Source organism: Apium graveolens, chromosome 7, assembly GCF_009905375.1.
Source record: "Apium graveolens cultivar Ventura chromosome 7, ASM990537v1, whole genome shotgun sequence".
NCBI classification, from domain to species: Eukaryota; Viridiplantae; Streptophyta; class Magnoliopsida; order Apiales; family Apiaceae; genus Apium; species Apium graveolens.
In genome coordinates, this window is record NC_133653.1 from 2,347,796 (window position 1) to 2,370,530 (window position 22,735).

Below are 22,735 nucleotides of genomic sequence, written 5' to 3' on the forward strand. Positions count from 1 at the left end.
GGATAGTAAGTCGTTATATGGAGAGACCTACTAAACTGCATCTCAACGCTGTTAAACGAATTCTAAGATACGTGAAAGGCACGATACAGTTTGGCTTAGTATATTCTGAAGACAGTGGTAATAATGTGTTAACAGGCTTCTCAGATAGCGATATGGCAGGACAAGTGGATGACAGACGTAGCACAGGTGGAATGGTGTTTTACTTAAACGAGAGTGTTATCACTTGGGTATCACAGAAACAACGAGTCGTGGCTTTGTCATCATGTGAGGCCGAATTCATGGCTGCTACAGCTGCAGCATGTCAAGCCATTTGGTTACGAAATGTGCTGAGTCAGTTTACTTCCAATTTCATAGGTCCAGTTGTGATATGCATAGATAATCGTTCGGCAATAAATCTTGCTAAGAATCCTATGTTTCATGGACGAAGCAAGCACATAGATGTGCGCTATCACTTCATCAGGGAGTGTGTGGAACGAGGCGAAGTAGTTCTTCGACATGTAACCAGCAATGAGCAGAAGGCAGATATCATGACGAAGGCTCTGGCAAAGATCAAGTTCATAAACATGAGAAAACTTCTGGGGGTCAAAGAATTAGACAGACATGTTTGAGCTTATGTTGCTAGCAGTCAAGTTCAAGATTAAGGGGGAGAGTGTTGGAATAATCTTAAACTTGTCATATCTTTTATTATCTTGTGTTTTATTTGTTATGCATTAGTAGAGGCTGAACAGGTCTATGGTCGTTAGCTTGATTGTAGGAGTTTGTTAAGTATCTGTTTAGATCGATCCTATTCTGTAGCCACGATTCATGTGATCGTTTGCTTTATTATCCTTGTAACTTTCATTCTGCATAAATATAGAAAAACGCTTTCACAGGCATATTGCTTTCCCAGCTAAACATACAAACAGGTTATACATATATATTCATTTATATTTGTCAACACAAAGTAGCTCTCACAGACTCATTCCCATCATGTTTCAATTCTCATATTTTGCTCTTCGTATTTTCAAGACTGAAATGCATTTATTTAACATCATGGCAAGCTATTTTTTCCAACATCAAGAAGTAAACACTATTCTAGCCCACTTTGTACGTGATGTTGAATTGGGTTTACTTGAATGGAGTGATATCTATGATTAAACTACTATAAATATCACTTCAAACCACAATATTTTACAAACTATCGCTCCACCAAAATTTTTAAAGCCAAAATGATAATGAGAAATTTTATTACCAGTTATTTCGCAATCATTGTGATGATTATCTTCTTCCAACACCACCTTGTTGCTTCCTTAAGTCCTGACAAGCAAAAAACTGCATTATTCCACTTTAAGCAAAGCTTGAATATCATAACTCCTATAATTTGCTTGTATTCTGATTCTTTCTCTAATGAATATTACATTCCTTCACATCCAAAGACGATGAATTGGAGCATGAGTTCCGATTACTGCATATGGCAAGGAGTCACCTGTGATCACAAGACAGGAGACGTGATCGGACTGGATTTAAGTTGCAGTGGGCTGGAAGGAGCCATTCTTCCTAACAGCACTCTCTTCCAACTCTCTAATCTTCGCTTCCTCAATCTTTCTCAGAACGACTTTTCCCTCTCCAATCAGTTCCCTCAAGAATTCGGTTTCTTTGCAAAAGGTTTGACACATCTCAGCCTCTCTAGTACTTGGTTTTCAGGGAGAGTTCCCTCAGGAATCTCTCATTTGTATGAACTGGTTTCACTTGATCTCAGTGACAACTATTTTGTTCAACTTGAAGATAAAGTTTTTAGATCACTATTACAAAATTTAACTCAACTGAGAGTGCTTAATCTTGTAGGAGTTAACATCTCCTCTGTTTTACCCATGAATTTGTCTTCTTCCCTAGAAGTTCTTAACCTTGGGCACACCGGTTTATATGGAGTTCCAATGATGGTGTTAAACTTGAAGATGAATCGTTCGAATCACTATTACAGAATTTAACTCAACTGAGAGTGCTTAATCTTGAAGATGTTAACATCTCCTCTGTTTTACCTTTGGAATACCGGTTTACACGGAGTATTTCCCAAAGTTAAGTGGGGAAGTAGTGCTACTCTTCAACACCTTTCTCTTTTTGGGATAGACTTCCGTAACGGAGGTATGCCTGATTCAATAGGATATCTAGAGTCATTAGTCAGCTTGGACCTCTCGAATTGTAATTTATCTGGGCCGACACCGAGATCCATAGGAAACCTTGTTCAACTGACTGATTTGAGCCTAGAAAAAAATAATCTCAATGGCCTAATTTTAACACTTTTAGCAAACTCTACAGAAATAAGATATCTATACCTTGATTCCAACAATTTCACAGGTCCTTTACCCTCTACATTTGTTGCCCACTCCCGTAATCTCATTTCTCTTGGTCTGAGTAGTAATGGCTTCACTGGACCCCTTCCATCATTAGAAAATTTAGGTTTGAGCGATAAAGGGTTTAGGGGTCAGTTACATGAATTTGATTCCTCCGAGTCAATTCTGCTATGGTTTTCTTGTAAAAACAATGCACTCCATGGAACCATTCCGCAATCATTTTCTCAACTTGTGGAACTCACAGACCTTGACTTTTCATCAAACAATTTCAGTGGTGTTTTGAACATGAGTATGTTTTCACGCCTTGAATCCCTCGAATATCTTGATCTTTCTCATAACCATTTTCTCTCAGTGAGAAGCACAGGTATGATCGCACTTCCTCCTAAGCTTACCCATTTGTATTTGTCATCTTGCAACATGAAAAAGTTCCCACACTTTTCAAAAGATGCAGAGATCTCATTGGGTTATGTAGACCTATCAAACAATGATATTGAAGGGGAAATTCCTGATTGGATTGAGTCAGTGGGTTGGTATCTGAATATTTCTCACAACAAGCTAACTGGTGGTCTTAAGCAACTACCTTGGAATACCATTCAGTACCTCGATCTCCAGTCCAATTATCTTAATGGATCATTACCCGACTTAATCTGTAATTCAAGCTCTCTTGAGATACTCAATTTGTCTCATAATAAGTTGAGTGGTGTACTCCCCAGTTGTGGAACACAATTGACCCTTCTTTCAGTGTTTGACCTGCGGATGAATAACATTCAGGGGAGCCTTCCATCAACCTTATCAAATTTTCGTAATTTGAAAAGTTTAAATTTGCATGGAAACAAATTACAAGGAGGATTTCCTTCTTCTTTTTCGGAATTTGATAAGTTGGAAACTCTTGATCTTGGAAGTAATCAAATAAATGATACGTTCCCACAGTGTTTGGAAGCTCTTCCAAATCTCCAAGTTCTGGTTCCGAAATCAAATAAGTTTTATGGTACTATGAACAAGACTTCTGAGGTTGAACAACCATTTCCAAGCTTGAGAATCATTGATCTATCGTACAATGATTTTTCTGGTCCACTGCCAGTAATCTATTTCAGAAACTTCAAGGCTATGATGAATGGAGATGTGAATAAAATAAAGCGAAGTTAACTGTATTCACAACCATAGATCTATCAAAAAACAATTTTGAAGGGAAGATTTCTGAATACACTGGAAATCTATTGTCACTCAGATTTCTCAATCTTTCTCACAATCATCTCACAGGCCACATACCACCTTCTATTGCAAATTTGACAGTGAATCACTAGACCTCTCATCCAACCAACTTGAAGGAGAAATTCCGGGGCAACTCACTGGTTTATATTCGCTTGCACTTCTAAATCTTTCTTACAACAAACTTCGAGGTCATATTCCAGAAGGTTTTCAATTCAACACATTTGAAATTGACAGCTATGTTGGTAACTTGGGACTGTGGAAAACCATTGTCCAAAAAGTGCGGACATGATAATGTGACACAAGAAGAAGATGAAGAGGAGGAGGATGATTAATTTTTTGGTGGTTTTACATGGGAAGCTGTGGTGATTGGATACGGCTGTGGAGTGGTGCCTGCATTTATTGCTCGATACTTGATGTTGCTAGCTAGAAAACCTAAATGGTTTGCTGGTATCATTGCCATGGAACTGGGCCTCAAGGTCAGGAGGATGGAGATTAAATGGAGATAAATAAAGATTTGTTTCAATTTGTATTTCATGTCAACCGTCATCCCATGTAATGAATAATTGTGAAATAATATCCAAATTTTGTATGTTATGTGACAATATCTCTGTATTGGTTAAACAGCGGCTGTACAATAGGCTGTGACTTGATTCTGGATCATATTTTTGACTTCATTGATAATATGTTGAAATCTTGGAGGTACTTACTACCTGTTATCTTCATCTCTCATTTGATAGACATGCACAAATTTGTACTCTCATGCCAACTATGGTAAACCGCAGCAGATAGATGGAGTTCTTTGGGGATAGGTTTTTAACACAAGCCTCCATCAGAGAGGTCTAAAAACTAAACATTAGCTTTTTAATCCACCCACTGAGTAAGGGAACAACAGGTTATTGTAGGCTTTAGTTTCCTAGCTTATTTTTCCAAACTTTGGCCTGTAGAATTAATCGTGGCAGTTATTTTAGAAGCCCTACTATTAATTTATCGAAATGATAGCTTGCTGAATATGGTGAGAGATTAATTGGATTTTCTGAGGCAGTGTGCCTGGCTTCCAAATTTCATCTAATTCTCAGCAGATTGGAAAATGTCAGATTGAGGGTGACTTCTTAAGGTAGTCTTGAATTGTACTTTCCAGTTGCACAATATGCAACACGTACGATGACAGCAACAGGCTTCTGAAGGATTTCTTAAAACCAGTTCAGAGCACTAAACCTTGAATGGTTATTGTATTAGTGGCAGAGCAAGAAGCTGAGCACAACAAGAATTTAAATTCAAGACTTCCCGATATACTGTGATACCATTGTGCTAATTTCGACTCTATCAATATTAGCCTTTTGCTACACATCCTTGTTAGGATCAAGATCTAGTAGATAAATGTAACCTAGTTAATCAACAATTACGTCATGCCTCGTTCTACATTTCATTCTTTGTTATACAGGAAATGGTATCTAAAGTTGACCAGGGGAATCATTTCATTCTTTGTTGAAGAGGAACTTTATTTACTAAATTAAATGCATTTGTCTACGATTTCATATTCTTGGATTATGTATGTCAAAGTTCTTTGTAGTTCTGTCATGTTTACATGTTGCATGTTTGATGATATATCATATTGATCACTAAAGAATTTCTGGCTGTTTCTCACAGCACAGAACAGAGAGATGAAAGGTTTGAGCTCATATGTTCACTTGTGGCTCGTCTTTGTCTTTTTCTGCACTGAAAGTGCTAGGTCATCAACTTGGAGAAAAGAGTCTAAACTACTGTATTAATTAGCTGGAAGTTTTTGTCTTTTTCATGCAGGTACCACCACAAATTAGCAGGTATTCAAAATGACAAGACACCATATTACTTTTCACCTCTAAAAGTAGCTATCAAAGACTCTTTCAAATCCTGAAGTTCTTCGTGTAAAACACTTTGAAGACCAAAACACATTTCAAGCCCATTTTGTACCCTAGATAATTGGTTTTAGTTGAAGAAACAAAGTTTAAAGTAAGTTCAGGAAATTTCATTAGTTCTTTCCTTTTCTTCAAATTGCATTCCAGCATCAAAGTACATAGCTCTCACAAACTCATTCCCATCTCTTTCAGTTCTCAAGTCTTGGCCTTCGTCTTTTACTGCTTTAGATTGGCTATAATATATTTAAAATGACTCTACTTGGGTTCTTATGAAACAGTCTCGGTAGCAGACGAATTGTTGAATGTCTACTAATATGTGGACTCCAATAGAAGCAGTACGGTAGCAGACGAAGACTTAGAAGCAGTACAGTAGATGACGGAAATGAAATTTCAAGAAAAGGAAAGAAATACATGAAATTTTATGAACTTTCCTAAAGCTTTGTTTCTTCAAGTAAACTGAATTCAACATCAACGTACAAAGTGGGCTAGAAATGTGTTTCAGTCTTGAAAAGTGTTTACTTCAATGAAAAATAAATTCTATGGCACATGTAGACATAGGCAGAGATGCCATAATAACCATTTTCTTTGATGGTTCATCCGTTGCCATCGTACATCTTGTTTTATATGAGTCCATGTAGAGGGGTCAATTTAGAAATTTATAGTCTTTCTACTAATATTTGAGCACTACAATACGAAGACCAAAGCATGAGAATTGAAACATGACGCGAATGAGTCCGTGAGAGCTACTTTGAAGCTGGATCACAAAATACAGTAGAAAATGGGCTAAAATTGCATAATTAGTGGTGTGATAGACTCATCATTTAGCAATGGTTTCATCAAAAAGTGTTAGTCCTGTTTTTGAATATATAAAATGAATGGGGAATGTGAAAATGAATTTCTAGAAATTTGGAATTTTAAAGATACAAGTAAATACACCAAGTTAATAATTTCTACTCTAAACACACTAATTTCATGTATAAATTTATTTCATAATAATGATATTTAATTAACATTTTAAGTACATTGTATACTTTAAAATAATAAAAAAATTAATAACTAAAATTTGCACCGGGCCTCCAAAATTATTATCATTGTATAATAATGATCTGTGCCACATGTTTTCATGAAGGCAAAATGAGAATACGTGACTTCCATGTTATGCTGCTGACTCATACACGTGTTTTAATTTTAATATTTTGGATTATTATAAATATTATTCAGATTTTTTATAAATATCTCTCAATTATTGAATTTTATGAATGTCAAAATATATATTTTAATAATCTGAAAAAAGTTTTAGATAAAAAAATTTATTTAATTTGATATTTTAATAAGTAACAAGGGATTTGACTACTATTTGTAACTAGTATTTATTCCTAGATTGATATTTTGATTTTTTTTTAAAACTATTTATGAATGATCTAACATTACGGATGTCAAAATCTATATATTTGAGTTACATAATAAAAAATTAGAAAAAGTAAATATATTTGTTATTTTAACAGTTAACCAGTAGTTTGACCTGTACTTCTTATTATTGTTTAGTCCTATATTGATTCAATTTTTTAAAAATATTTATGAATGATCCAACCGTACAAATGTCAACATATATATTTTTTTGTGATAAGCCAAAATTTTAAGAAAAAAATTTTAGTTTGTTTGTTATTTTAACAATCAACCAATGGTTTAAATAATACTCGTAACTAGTGTTCAGTCACATATTGGTGTTTTAATTTTTTAAAAATATTTATGAATGATCCAACGGATATTCAGATCTATATATTTTTAAAAATATTTTAGTAATAAACGTATTTAGTTTGCTATTTTAACTGTTAACTAGTAGTTTGACCCCTACTTCCTACTAGTGTTTAGTACCATATTGATGTTTCGATTTTTTTTAAAATATTTATGAATGATCCAATCGTACGTATGTCAGTATCTATATATTTTAGTCATATAACAAAATTTTCATAAAAAAATAAATTTATTTGGTTTTCTATTTAATAGTCAATCAGTAGTTTGACAAGTACTTTTAACTAGTGTTTAGTCTCATATTAATGTTTTGATTTTTAAAAAATATTTATAAATGATCAAACCGTACGGATGTCAAGATCTATACATTTCAGTGATAAGACAAAATTTTCATAAAAAGTAAATTTATTTTGTTTGTTATTTTAACAATCAGCCAATTGTTTGAATAGTACTTCTAAGTTTTAACTAGTGTTTCGTCTCATATTGATGTTTTGATTTTTTTAAAAAATATTTATGATGATCTAACTGTACAGATGTTAAGATCTATATATTTTAGTGATATGATAAAATATTTAGAAAAAAATAATTGTATTTGGTTTGTTATTTTAACAGTCAACCGGTGGTTTGATCATAAGTTTTTACTTCTGCTCATGCTGGCTCGTGCTCGGATCGGTTTGACTCGGTTCGGTTGTGTTCGATAAAAACTCGTGTTCGGCTCATTAATTAACGAGCTCGAGTTCGAACACGATTTTTTGTTTGTTAAGAAAGTTCGGCCCGGCTCAGTTCGTTAACAAAAATTAAAACTCGGCTAGATTCGACCAAAACTTAGCTCAACTCCGTTGGTGAACAGTTCTCCTTGAACATACTCTTTCTTTATTTATTTTATTTGTCTTGCAATCTAAAAGGAGCATAGTCGAATCACATTATTACGCTGATACTTTTTCATATATTTTCCTTAAGAACCAACAAAAATGATGCCGCCAAATGATAGGAAGAGGTGTCAAGGTCTTAATTATTGGAAAAAGGGTTAGTAGTTTGACTCGTGACTTTTGCGTGTTTGTTCAATTATAAAAAAAATGGACGTACACAGAAATTTTATGTCATGTAAATTACCAAAATGAAAAAAAGTAAAATATTTTTATGATATTTTAAAAGTAATCTATTACTTTTAAACATAAAAGTAAGTATTTTTTTTTCCTTAAATCTCGAATATTTGTTTATGTTAGTAGGATACATGTTTTTTCTACTATAATATGTGTTCAAGTTGTCCTCAGTCTTAGTTTTTGTTCCTCATTTGCATGCTACTTTGCCCTCATTGAAAACCCAATTTGCTTATTATTTGTGTTGTGGATTTCCTTTTCTTTTCTTAATACGAAGGTCAATTTAGGAAAAAAGAACACATCCATACCACCTGTTATATAACTAGAAGATGAACCAATTGAGAAAGATGTGCAAACCGAGAATTCTAGTTTTGAGGTTCCAGGATCTGTTAATCTTACAGGACTTGATTAAGCTCAAGATTCATTTCCTTTCGTGTCTAGGAGAGGATGATAGGGCCTCCTTTAATCATAGTATATTAATTATGTTATCAGAATGTGCAGCTGTAAAATGTACAACTTTAATTTCACAATCGAAGTGTATAATAATTAATACATGAAAAGCACTAACACAAATTAGTTATCTCAGAAAGAGGAAGGAAGCCAAGCTTAATTATATTAGTCCTCCGGTAGAATAGACTCTGAGAGCGGTGACAGTCTAATAGACTGGAGAGGAATGTTGTAAGCTGATTAATATCTAGTGGACGTAAGAGCATCAGGATAATGTTCAGCATCACAAAATGTTCAGCATCACTCCACACTTACTCTAAGTTGGTTGATAAATGCTTTGAATTTAGGATATTCGAGTATTTTAATCTCCATCTTCGTTTCTACTGCTCTAAAAATGCTTCTATTCCAGTCCACATATTAGTAGATGAACTACAATTCATCTACACTAAGCCCTCTGCATGTACTCTTTTGGAGAAGCAGGGTCTGATCGGAGCCCAGTATACATCTCTGCATCAACTCAATTGGAACAAGCAACTCCTACCTAATATACTATGCATTAATATGTTACACTGATAATTTTCCCTTATACAATTACGATCTCAAGAGGTTACTTAGACTATCTAAAAGTGCTTATATTGCAGACCGCTCATATTGCAGACCACCTAGACAAACTAATTTCATGGATGTTCAAAAATATTTAATTGAGCTATATTATCAAGATGGAGCATAGACTCTCAACTGCCGTGTTAGCCACTATGTGTTAACGTAGATTTCTTGCTAGAATTAACATTCCAGCTCCAAAAGTAGCTCCCAATGACTTTCGCATCAACATTTACTTCTCAAATTACAAACCCATATATTGGTTATCTAGGCAGAGCAAGAAGATCAAGTTTTCTTCATCTTAATTTTTTTTACTTGTATTAAATGTGTCAAAGTTCATCCCAGGACATTATACTTTTTCCAACTTATATTCTTCTAATAGGTAATACACGTATAAATTTATTCTAAAAGATTTCATGATTTCTTTGCTTTGTTGGAAGTTACACTGACCTTTAGAAAGTAGATGTAAAAGACTCCTCAAAGTCTTCGTCCTCGTCAATACCCAGCACACACATTTAAGACTTTGTACAGAAGACTCTCAACTATTTGAAATGACCCCCTCTTCAAAATAATACTAGATTCTGACTGACACCTAATGTATGTGCAAGCTGGGCCGGACCTGACTATAGCACAAGCATCAGACAAAAGAATTGAAAGCTCTAGGATGTTTCTGCATGGCCTACTAACATAATTTGCAATTTTTGTGTAGTACTTCCCAACTTATGCAGAAAGATTGATTTTACATTTCTGGCCCTATCTGTACAGCAGATATTGCATTGGTATTACTGTACTACAAGAAATAAAGGTTAAAGATTTTTGAGAGAATTGTTTTCTAGCTTAGCTTTTCAAAAACGCGTTAGCTTAGAGGAATTGTATTGGTCTTAGACTAGTCTTTCTATTGCACACATTAGTAATGTATGAACAAGGACCCGACCTGACTATAATAAGCACGCAAAAACATTAGAGAAAAGAATTAAAATCTCAGGGATGTTTAGTACAGGAGGTCAAGAGTATTCTATACATGTTAGCCAAGTTGATATAAATCAGAAAATTTAGGATGATTAGTGTTGTATTCTCATATACAATTTATTAAATGTTGAATATTAGAAGTGTGGAGGAAAGGCTGATTTGGGTTTTAATAAATGAGTAGATAAGATCATCAATGTTGTTTAGTTGAAAAAATTAGACTCATTTCACTTTTATTAAAAAATAAGTTAAATATGATCCTAATTTTAAGAGTATAAATAAGTTGAATTTGTACAGAAAATAATCTAATTCGAAAGTTCACAAACACCATATTTGTGAGAACGAATTTGTAATTTAAGTTGTTTGTGAATAAGTTAAATCATAGTTTTGTTCAAAAAAAGAATTAAATAATAGTAAGTGAAATATGTTGTTTGTAATTAAATAACGTTTTCATTAAAGAATCGTTACACGAACACAAAATTTAATCTAATAAAAATTTGAGTTCTATAATTTTAAAAAAGTTAAAACATGTACAATTAAAAGTTCGGCTCATTTCTCTAGACCTCTATTTATTTACCGCCATACAAACAAGCTAGAGTCGTATTAACACCAACTGATATAATTTTAAAATAATTAGTTATAACTTAAATTTTCTTAAATTGATAAACGTGAAATGGAGTTTTTAATTTAACATTTTTTCTGGAATTTGTTTTTTAAATATGGTTAAATTATAAAATATGAAAAATCTAAAAATTAAATTTGAATAATTGTCCATTTGAATGAAAATATTAACTTTTATTAAATTAAATAAACAAAAAAAATTGTTCAAAAAAATACCATGCAATAATTGAAGATTAAACAATTTTTATTTGAATTATTACACAACCAATATAATTAAAAATAACTTTAAACAAGCTAATTAAATCTAACTAAATTAGATCTAAAGATATATGAATAGGCTTCATCTGATATTGCAGCTTTAAACGTAGTTTTCTCGCAAATCATCCGTCAATTATCAAAGTGTTGGCCCATACTTTCATAATCATACCAAATGGTTTACTCCAAGTCTGAACCACTTTAAGATTTTGGAGAGAATGAGATTAATTTTATATTCTTAAACTTTTTAAAAAACCTAAATCCTTATTTCCAAAAAAATTGAACTCACAGCCAACCATTTTCATATAGAAGCATCTTATAAAGAAGAGAGAAAAATGATAGAATATGCATATTTTTTAGAATTAAACTTTACTCATATTATGATAAAAAGGGGTTTATATAGTTATCAATTAAATAATAGTAAAAATAGAATTATTATTATAAATAATAAAATACTAAAATAATGAAATAATGCAATTTAAAATTTTATCCTAATTTCAAATTGAATTATTTACAAATATATATTAGGTAATACTATTAATTATATTTATCGTCAATATTTAAATTATAATAATATTAACCCGATACATTCGCATCATATTAATCCTAATTTCAAGTTGAAATAATTTTTCTTTTCAATATTAATATCTAATCTCTTTCCGTACTTTGTATAAGCTAATTATAATAATATTAATCGTATACATTCGCATCATCTTCCGGTTTCTCTTGATCTTTATCTTCAACCGCCCTAAAAGTTCTTCTATCACAAAATATTTTTGAAAGGTTGAAAACAAAATGTAGAGACCGGACTTGTAAATATTACTTTATGTTCCAAATTAAATTAATTTCATTAATTTCTCATTTTCTTGAAATTGCATTAATCCAACCTTCAAAGTTGCTCTCAAAGACTCATTCATGTCCTCTGTTTGATTCTCTAAGTCTTCGTATCTACTGTACTTCTTCTATTTTAGTCCCCATATTAGTAGGCAAGCTACAATTTATCTAAAATAATCCCCTTACATGGACTCTTCTGGAAGACAACCAGGGTCACATAATAGTAGATGCATTGTAATATGGCATTATCTTTTGAAACTCGCAGGTTTTCGTAATTCTGTCATATTTATCATGAATCATTTTGAATAAGGCTTATCAACACATGACCGATCAATTAAAATTTCTTTCTGTAACATTCCAGGCTCAGGTTCTTCATTTTTATTCTCTACTACATGTTCCGCTGCTTCACAAGCTATATTGAACTAATAATAAAAAAGTTAGACAAATTTACAAATTGCTTTATATTACCAACTTAATAAAATTTATAGGTTATTTCACTTCACATGTTTCATCAACTATTGAAAAAGAATCTAAAAGCGGGTCACATTTAGCTTTTTAGACGGATGAGGTTTCAAGACCACTTGATCATAAAAGAACAAAGAGTCGAAGGATTCACTTCATGGCCATTTTTTGTCGAACTCAGTACTTATTAGACTATTTCAAGTTATTTCTTCCAACCTCTGTTATAAAAATCGGCCGATTTTTCAAAAATCACCGATAAATCGCTCAAAAATCGGTCAAAAATATTTGTCCGATTTGACCGATTTCCGATAAATCGCCGATAAATCATCCGGTTTTTTTAAAAATCGTCTGATAAATCGTAAATCGGTACCTCAACCGAATAGTTCCGATTTCCGAAATCTGTAACACTGCTTCCAACATAAGTAACAAATTGCCTTTACTTTAAATTTCAAAAAGGAGTATGTAAGAATTAAGAAATTCAAATTTGATAAAACATTATGGAGGTCACTGAAACTCATTTTTAGCCCATTTTGCACAGTAAATATTAAATTGGTTTTTGTAGTGGAAGAGACAAGGTCTAAGAAAGTTGAGAAAATTCCAGTTTCAAAATAGCTCTGAAAGACCCATTCCCCTCATCTTTACATTCTCAAAATCTTGGTCTTCTCTTCTAGTGCATGTGGATGAAAGAAAAGACTGTGAGCTAATATTTGAAAACGACCCTGCATGGACTGTTTCGAAAGAAGCAAATCATACACACATGGGACATGGAACTGTTTCAATTTGGAAGTGAAGACTTAGTCCAACTGTCGTATTAGCTTGGATTTTTTTGCTTTCAAGATAACCCTCTGCAGGGGATAGAAAGCAACTCATGCCCCATTTGTTTGTATATTTTATTTTATGTGTATGGGCTGAAATTAAAATAATAAATTATAGAAATTAATTCTAAATTATAATTAAAATATATAATAAATAAAATTATACTATTATTACATTTTTTTCTTTTATAATTATATGTAATTTTCATTAACTAAAATTTTATTAGAACAATAAACTCAACATTATTAATGTCTTGTCTGAAAAGATATAACTAACATTTAATTACATGGAAATTTTAGCCAGGCAATTAGCAACACTATTGAAGGGATAATTTAACAAAATATTAGATCAACATTACTAAGTAATTGCATATTTTATATCTTATTCTTAGATGGATTTTTGTTTTTATATAGTTTGTGATTGCATATTTTTTTCTAATAAAATATTATTTATGTATGTATAATTTTGTATTTGGTGCTAAAATATAATTTTATAGGTATGAATCTAAAAATACAATGTATATATATGATTCCATTTATATAAATATAATATAAATATGTAGGATTATAAAATATTAAATATTAAATATAGAATTATAAATTATGTAGGAATCAAAAAATAATAATAATGATATGTTTACAGCTGTTGTAAGATTTAAAAAGGGTTGACCATAAGTTAAGGGGTGAAACCAAAATACCCCCTTTAAGATGGATTTCCTTATTAATAACAATGTATAAAGAATTTCATTTTAATATTTAACAAAAAATAAAAATAGAATTCTACTCAAGATAGAAATATTATAATTGTAATATGATCCCAACAATCTATATTTTGATAAAAAAAATAACAAAGAACTCTACATAAATGTAAATCTAGTAGTGAAACCAAAATATGGTGCAATCGTACTAAGATGAAAGAGACTACCCTATCAAGAAATTGTTGAGAGTTCTAGGAAAAAAAAATTATAATTGTAATAAGTTTTGAACAATTTTATTATCTAAGCAGAAAAAATGCAATAATTTTATTGAAGTCGCTGTCTCTGTTAAAGTTTACAAGTACAAGTCGAATCTTATTTGAAAATATTTCCTGTTTTAACTTCGCATTATTTTCTTGACGAGGGCTATGCGAAGTAATGTTTCTGTTACATACTGAATTTAAGTTATGATAGGTAGAATTAATTATATTTTTTTTATAGTTAACCAAAATTCTCGACCATTGAACCAACACTCTGTTGGTAGAATTAATTATGTTTTACTTCTTGAATAGGGACCTTAGTGAGGTTTATATGGAAATTCAATCTGGTTATACCATCTGTAGTCATTCTTCTTCTGGTTCGCAAGTTACAAAAATCTTTGTATGATCTTCATTTCTTCGACGAGCACCAGAAAGGGAAGAATTGGTTATAGGCCAAAAGAATTCATTCTGGATATAGCGTCGACCATGTTGCTTTAAAGCTCTCGATGAAAGTGTGCGCATTGGCCTTGGTTCTGATTTGGGCTTACAGAGACTTTCTTTTATTCCAACTTGATGAAGGACAATTAAGATTCAATTGATGATGATGAAACACAAGCCATTCTAGAACTTGTAGTAAAAATCAAAAGTCTCGGGAGTGATATTTAAGTTCGAGTTTTAAAAAGTAGCTCTCAAAGACTCGTTCACATCACTTACAAAAATCTTGGTCTTTGTTACAAGGTTTTTTATTTGCAAGTGTGAGACTATAGGGCAGATCTTCTTCTACTTTTAGTTGAATGGTTTCAATACCACCTTGTTGTTTCATCAAGTCCTATCCACCAAAAAACTGCATTGTTTCGGTGTAAGCAAAGCTTGACCATTGGAACTCCTACAAATTGCTCTTATTCTTTTTATGATACTGATTATGTTGGGTAAAATTTAATACTACGCGCAACAATGACGCAGTTATATATAATTTTAATTAACAAGAACAAGTAAATTAAACCAAATAATGAAATAAAACATGAAGGCAAAATAACAAGATTAAGTAACTGGATTGACAAAGATAGATAAGAACATTTATCTCTAACATAATCTTTAATAAATTAAAAGAGCCAATAATAGCAGAGGCGCCTAACCTTCGAGAATTCTAGACTGTTCTTAAAAATATTATTGCCTCAGGAATGATAGTGAGGAATTTAATGATATGGTTCTTTTCCAACCATGATGCTACTCATCTTTTTGAGACACCAGCATCAATACATTTGAGTCCTAAACTGCAAAAAATGAATTGTTTCATTTTAAGCTAAGATTGGAAATTAGCAATCCTAAAATAACTCCTAAATATTATGAAATTCCTTCGCACCTAGGGACGACGAATTGGAGCATGAGTTCTGACTATTTTAAATTAGGGAAACGAATTGGAGCATGAGTTCTGACTATTTTTCAATTACGCGTTTATATTGAATAGGTTTTACTTGAAAAACCAAAGGTTTAAGAGAGCTTTAAAAGTAGCTTTCAAAAACGAGTCATCTGTCAATTCTCAGAGTTGGTCTTCCATTTCTCTATGAAAGTGCTACTTTTGCATTGAGCATATTATAAAAGTGCTACTAGTTGCTGTAAAGGTTAAGCAGATGGTCAAAGAATGAGTTTTTAAAACCTATTACCGGCCAAGGGCGGAAATCATTGCATTTAAAATATATAAAAATAACAATCCACTCCTTCGAGAAAGCAATAACTAATAAAACATTCATTAGCCTAAGAAATCACTTCTAAATAATTTGTTTCATTATAGCAGACAGTGTTCACTCAAATTTTAACAAGAAAGCGAGTGTTAACAGTCTCCCAGGGATGTAAAATAATTGGGTGTAAAAGGAGTACCCATTTTCTCAAGTCTTGATCATTTTATTTTCAAAGTGTTTCCATTTAGGTTTAGTATAATATTATTTCAGATATAAACAGATTTTGATATTGGAAGTTCGGATTCAAAGTATAGTATTTTTCTCTTTCTGACTCAATATTTTATGATTCAGCGGATCCCGGTCAAATATGAACCATTAATATTGAAAATATTTTTAATGTGATCATTTATTATAAAATAAATATAAATTATTAAATTATAATAATTACAAATTTAAACTTAAATATTAGCCAAAGAACGGGAGTTTTTTTTGAGTTTTTCTATTGTGTATCGTGAGCATGAGCACGAAAATTTATAATTTTAAACTATAAAAAATAATTAATAAAAATCTATTGAGAACAAGTTTCTTCTCTTTAATCTCCAACATTGTTATACACTTAAATTCCTACAAAGTGGTATCAAGAGCAAGGTTAAGAGATGGCTTCCAACAACAACATGTTGCAACCTCAACTTCCTCGTTTGACGGGAAAGAATTACAACCAATGGAGCATCCAAATGAAGGTTTTATATGGCTCTCAAGATCTTTGGGAAATTGTGGAGAATGGATATGAAGAACCGGAGAATCAAACAAATCTCTCAACACAACAATTAAACACTTTGAAGGAGAATCGAAAGAAAGACAAAAAGGCTCTCTACTTAATTTATCAAGCGGTGGATGAAGTAATTTTTGAGAGGATTTCAACGGCGTCAACATCAAAGGAGGCATGGGACATCCTCAACAAGGCATACAAGGGTGAAGAAAAAGTCAAAATGGTAAGGCTTCAAGCTCTAAGAGGTGAATTTGATTCACTAAAAATGAAGGAAAGTGAAACGGTGGAGGAATATTATAATCGAACAATTTCGATTGTTAATCAACTTCGTGTAAATGGTGAAGATATTACGGATAGAAGAGTCTTGGAAAAAATTCTTCGTAGCATGACTCGAAAATTTGAGCATGTTGTTGTGGCTATTGAAGAATCAAAGGATATGAATACTTTCTCTCTTGAAGAATTGTTAGGCTCACTACAATCTCACGAACTCCGCATCAAACAATTTGACTCATCTCCTTCCGAGCAAGCTTTTCAAGTTCAAGACACTAATCGTGGTGGTTTTAGAGGAAGAGGTGGAAGAGGATCATTTCGTGGTCGAGGACAAGGAAGAGGAAAGGTGCCAAGTGAAACTTCTAGCACATATCAAAGAGGAAGAGGAAGAGCTCGTGGAGGTTACAATGGAAGAGGAAGAGGTAATTCTTTTAATTTTCAATGCCATTATTGTCATAAAAATGGGCATATGAAAAAAGATTGTTATAAAAGGATTAATGATGAAAAAGATGAATCAAATTTTCTACATGAAAATGTTGAGGAGAAAGATGAAAGTATGCTTCTTGTTAGTAATGTTCAAGAAGAATCTCTTGAAGATGTTTGGTATATCGATAGTGGTTGTAGTAACCACATGACCGGAAATAAAAATTGCTTTGTGAATTTTGATGAAAGTGTCCAACGAGAAGTCAAGACGGGTGACAACAAAAGGCTCATTGTCAAAGGTTGTGGGGATATTCCAATCCGAACAAAGCAAGGTACAAACTACATCTCTAATGTTTACTATGTACCCGATCTTAAACATAATCTTTTAAGTGTTGGGCAACTTACAAGAAAGGGACATCATGTGAATTTTAAAGATGATTTTTGTGTGATCAAAGATAAAAATGGTGTTCTTGTTGCAAGAGTCAAGATGACATCAACTAAAATGTTTCCATTGAAAATTCAAAGTGAGTCTCTTCCATGTTTTGCTAATATTGTGAATAACAAGTCTTGGCTTTGGCATCTTCGATATAATCACTTGAGTTTTAGCACTCTATCAAAGATATGTAAAGGTCATATGGTGAGAGGCATTCCAAATATTCAAAGGCAAGATCAAGTATGTGAAGATTGTATTTTTGGCAAGCATCATCGAGATCCATTTCCAAAAGAGAAGGCATGGCGAGCTAAAAAACCATTGGAATTGGTACATTCGGATTTATGTGGACCTATGCGCATAAACTCTATTGGAGGTAGCCGCTATTTTCTCACTTTTATTGATGATTATAGTCGCAAGATGTGGATTATTGAGAACAAGTTTCTTCTCTTTAATCTCCAACATTGTTATACACTTAAATTCCTACAAAATCTGCAAAAGAATGTAATAGATATGTCTATTGACGTGTCCCTAAAGGCTTCGTGAATATGTCTGCCAACCAGGGGCGGAACCAATGTAAGACCATAGTAGTAGTAAGGTGTGTTGTTTACGTCTGGATTGATAAATTTGTGTCTCAAAACTTATAAACTGTACATGTACGATGAGGAGAATTTTGAATCACAGCAAGCCGACTGGAAAAAAGTTTCAAAATCTATGAAACCTTTGTGATCCCCATTGAAGCAACATGTCAAAATCTGTGATAACATCAAAAGCTTTCAGTCAAATTGAATTGCACTGTCACATTATTAGAGACAAATGTTCAAGCAGGTATGATACTCATCTTCTTGTGGCACCAACTAATTGCTTCATCAGCATCAATACATTTAAATCCTACCATGCAAAAAATGAATTTTTTTCAGTTTAAGCTAAGATTGGAAATTAGCAATCCTAAAATAACTCCTAAATATTATGAAATTCCTCCGCACCCAGGGACGACGAATTGGTGCATGAGTTCTGACTATTTTACATTAGGGTAAATTCTGTGCACAAAAAGGAACGTTATCAGACTGGATTCAAGTTGCAGTCAGCTGGAAGGAGCAAGACATACTCCTTTATTAACATCTGTCTCGTGTACGTATACGTTAAAGGTTCTTATTTTCATATTTTTACTTGAAAAAACCAAAGGTTTAAGAAAGTTGGGAGAACTGCAATTGAGCTTTAAAAGTAGTTTCGAAAACGAGTTATCTGTCAATTCTCAGAGTTGGTCTTCCATTGCTTTATGAAGTGCTACTTGTGCATCCAGCATATTATAAAAGTGCTACTAGTTGGTGTAAAGGTCAAGTAAGGTATGATTCTGTCTCCAACAATTTCTATAAAGTTTCAACCACATACCAGAGCTAATAATACATAAGAATACCTAAAACTAATAAAACACGCATTACCCTAAGAAATCACTTTTAGAGAATTTGTTTCATTGTGGCAAACAGTATTTCACTCAATTATCAACAAGGAAGCCAGTGTTAACAGTCTCCAAGGGATGTAAAATGATTGGGGTGGAAAACAAGTACCCCTTTCTCAAGTCTTGATCATTTTATTTTCAAAATGTTCATATTTGGGTTCAGTATAATATTATTTCAGATATAAACAAATTCTGGATTTTTATAGTTTTAAGAGCAAGTCCAATAGTGTTCTAATGGGTTCCTTATAAATATTATAAAATATTAGCTCTTAGTGATTTAAGACATGATTTTGAAATTGAACTCCAACAATGATCCTTAACTTTATTCCTTATTAATATTATATTAATAAATTTGAAAATATATGTGGAAGAAAGAGAGAGAGAAAAGTAAAAAGAAGAAAGAGAGATGAATTTTTTATTGCTAAAAGTGTTATAAGGGAGCACTAGAAGTTCCTTAAAGATAAAGAAGGAAGGCCATGTCTTAGTGATTTAAGGAAGCACTAAGTCACTGTTGGAGCACCATTTTTTGTCAAAATCCTTATAATTGAATTTAAGAGCTCATATAAGGGAGTTGTTGGACTTACTCTAAGTAACGTCAGAAGTTGAACTCTTGACTTCTCTTAGAGAAACCAAAATTCTCGACCACTGAACCAACACTCTGTTGGTAGAATTAATTATGTTTTACCAAAGCTCTCGATGAAAGTGCGCATTGGCATTTGTTACGAATTGGACTTACACAGACTTACTTTTATTCCAACTTACAGGGAATTAAGGACAATTAAGATTCAAGTGATGTTGATGAAACACAAGCCATACTAGAACTCCTAGTAAAAATCAAAAATGTCAGGAGTGATATTTAAGTTCGAGTTTTAAAAAGTAGCTCTCAAAAACTCATTCATATTACTTACACAGAAATCTTGGTCTTTGTCAATACATGCTCATTGACATTTAGGGCAGGTGTTGATATTTCTAGCTAGTTTTCTAGTGCTCTCTCATTTGGATTCTATTACCAACCACATATTAGTGCTCCAAGTCCAACAAACAAGATTAAACTATACCAACTTAAAAGACCGACCCAACTTGAGGTCTTGGTCATTTTATATAAATATATAAATTAGTCTTTGGTACAAGGTTTTTTATTTGCAAGTGTGAGGTATAGGGCAGATCTTCTTCTACTTTTAGTTGTTCCAATACCACCTTGTTGTTTCATTAAGTCCTATCCACCAAAAAACTGCATTGTTTCGGTTTAAGCAAAGCTTGACCATTGGAACTCCTACAAATTGCTCTTATTCTTTTTATGATACTGATTATGTTGGGTAAAAATTAATATTACGCGCAATAATGACGCAGTTATATATAATTACGATTAACAAGAATAAGCAAATTAAATCAAATAACGAAATAAAACACGAAGGCAAAACAACAAGATTAATTAGTAACTGAATTGACAAAGATAGATAAGAACACATATCTCTAACAGAATCTTTAATAAATCTGAAAAATCAATAAAGCTGAGGCGCCTAACATTCGAGAAGTCTAGACTGTTTTTGAAGAGATTATTGCTCCATTTACGCTATGTTGGGTTGCAGCAATATCACTTCCATGATATAACAACATAGAGTACTTCGTCCACAAATACGTAGCACTCAATAGCCACCCGTACCTCAGTTTACCCAGAAAACCTATGTCATGTTCTGTAAGTTATGGTGGATATATATATATATATATATATCAATTAGGGTTTCATAATTATTTGATTGACGTAAATCTCTTCCAAACATTTTAGTCTGTATATAATACAAAATAAAAATGTAACTCAAGATATGTATTAATTAAAATAAATATTCTGACTTAATATGCATTTAATAGAATATTTCCAAAAACTGAAGGTAAAAGTCACGATTTATTACAGCAAATCCTGACTGGCCAGTCATCAGGATCTACCAGCTGTAGCAAATCTTGACCAGGGGCGTCAGGATCGGTCCATCAACGGATACTGAGTTCTGTGCATAAACAGATATTAATTGACAAATCCTTATCGTCATACAGATTCAATATTCATATTAAAATAATATAATAAGTCATTAAATATTTTAATTAAATATTAAGTAAAATTTCTCGGCCCAATCACCGAAAATGTAATTAGTATGAGACCATTCCAAGTCCTCAGTCACAATCATCTAACGGGCCAAATTCAATTAGTCTACAATCTTCTACTTTTAGTTTTATCTAAACAGAAATGATAGTGAGGAATTTGACGATATGGTTCTTTTCCAACCATGATGCTACTCATCTTTTTGAGACACCAGCATCAATGCATTTGAGTCCTACACTGCAAAAAATGAATTGTTTCATTTTAAGCTAAGATTGGAAATTAGCAATCCTAAAATAACTCCTAAATATTATGAAATTCCATCGCACCCAGGGACGACCAACTGGAGCATGAGTTTTGACTATTTAGGGACGACGAATTGGAGCATGATTTGAAGCATTGACCGCATTTATATCATAGGAAAAAAATTTCAATTACGCGTTTATATTGAATAGGTTTTACTTGAAAAACCAAAGGTTTAAGAGAGCTTTAAAAGTAGCTTTTAAAAATGAGTCATCTGTCAATTCTCAGAGTTGGTCTTCCACTCAGTTGCTTAAAAAGAGGAAAACTGTCCTCTTGGTCACAGGTTCGAATCCCACGGGAGGAGAATTAATGATTATGCCTCCTGAGTCAGAGCTTGTCGCTTAAATACGGTTTACCTTGGTTCACGTGATTTGCAGGCTATTGCGTGAGCCCGTAGGGTTTACCCAGTGCGCACCCGAAGGGTAGCGGCTGCGGGTTACCTATGATAAAAAAAAGTGCTACTAGTTGCTGTAAAGGTCAAGCAGATAGTCAAAGAATGAGTTTTTAAAACCTATTACCGGCCAAGGGCGGAAATCATTGCATTTAAAATATATAAAAATACCAATCCACTCCTTCGAGAAAGCAATAACTAATAAAACATTCATTAGCCTAAGAAATCACTTTTAAAGAATTTGTTTCATTATAAGCAGACAGTGTAAAACGAGTACCCATTTTCTCAAGTCTTGATCATTTTATTTTCAAAGTGTTCCCATTTGCGTTTAGTATAATATTTTTTCAGATATAAAAAGATCTTGATATTGGAAGTTCGAATTCAAACCAGATATGAGTTAGTATCGTATTTTTCTTTTTTTGATGGGATATTTTATGATTCAGCGGATCCCAGTCAAATATGATCCACTAATATTAAAAATATTTTTAATATGATCATTTATTATAAAATTAATATAAATTATTAAAATATAATAATCGCAAATTTAAACTTAAATATTAGCCAAAGAACGAGAGTTTTTTTTGAGTTTTTCTATTGTGTACCATGAGCACAAAAAATTATAATTTTCGATTTTAGACTATGAAAAATAATTAATACAAAATCGCCAAAACATAG

At 32.4% G+C, this 22,735-nt stretch overlaps 1 protein-coding gene across 1 annotated transcript; it reads left to right on the forward strand.

Annotated features, from left to right (window-relative positions):
- The first annotated feature begins 1,418 nt into the window (after positions 1 to 1,418).
- LOC141671653 (receptor-like protein 42) lies at positions 1,419 to 3,831 on the forward strand. The gene is made up of 3 exons (XM_074477944.1): positions 1,419 to 1,919; positions 1,995 to 3,452; positions 3,559 to 3,831. The coding sequence occupies exons 1-3, from the start codon at positions 1,419 to 1,421 to the stop codon at positions 3,829 to 3,831; spliced, it is 2,232 nt and encodes a 743-aa protein (XP_074334045.1).
- The last annotated feature ends 18,904 nt before the right edge of the window (positions 3,832 to 22,735 follow it).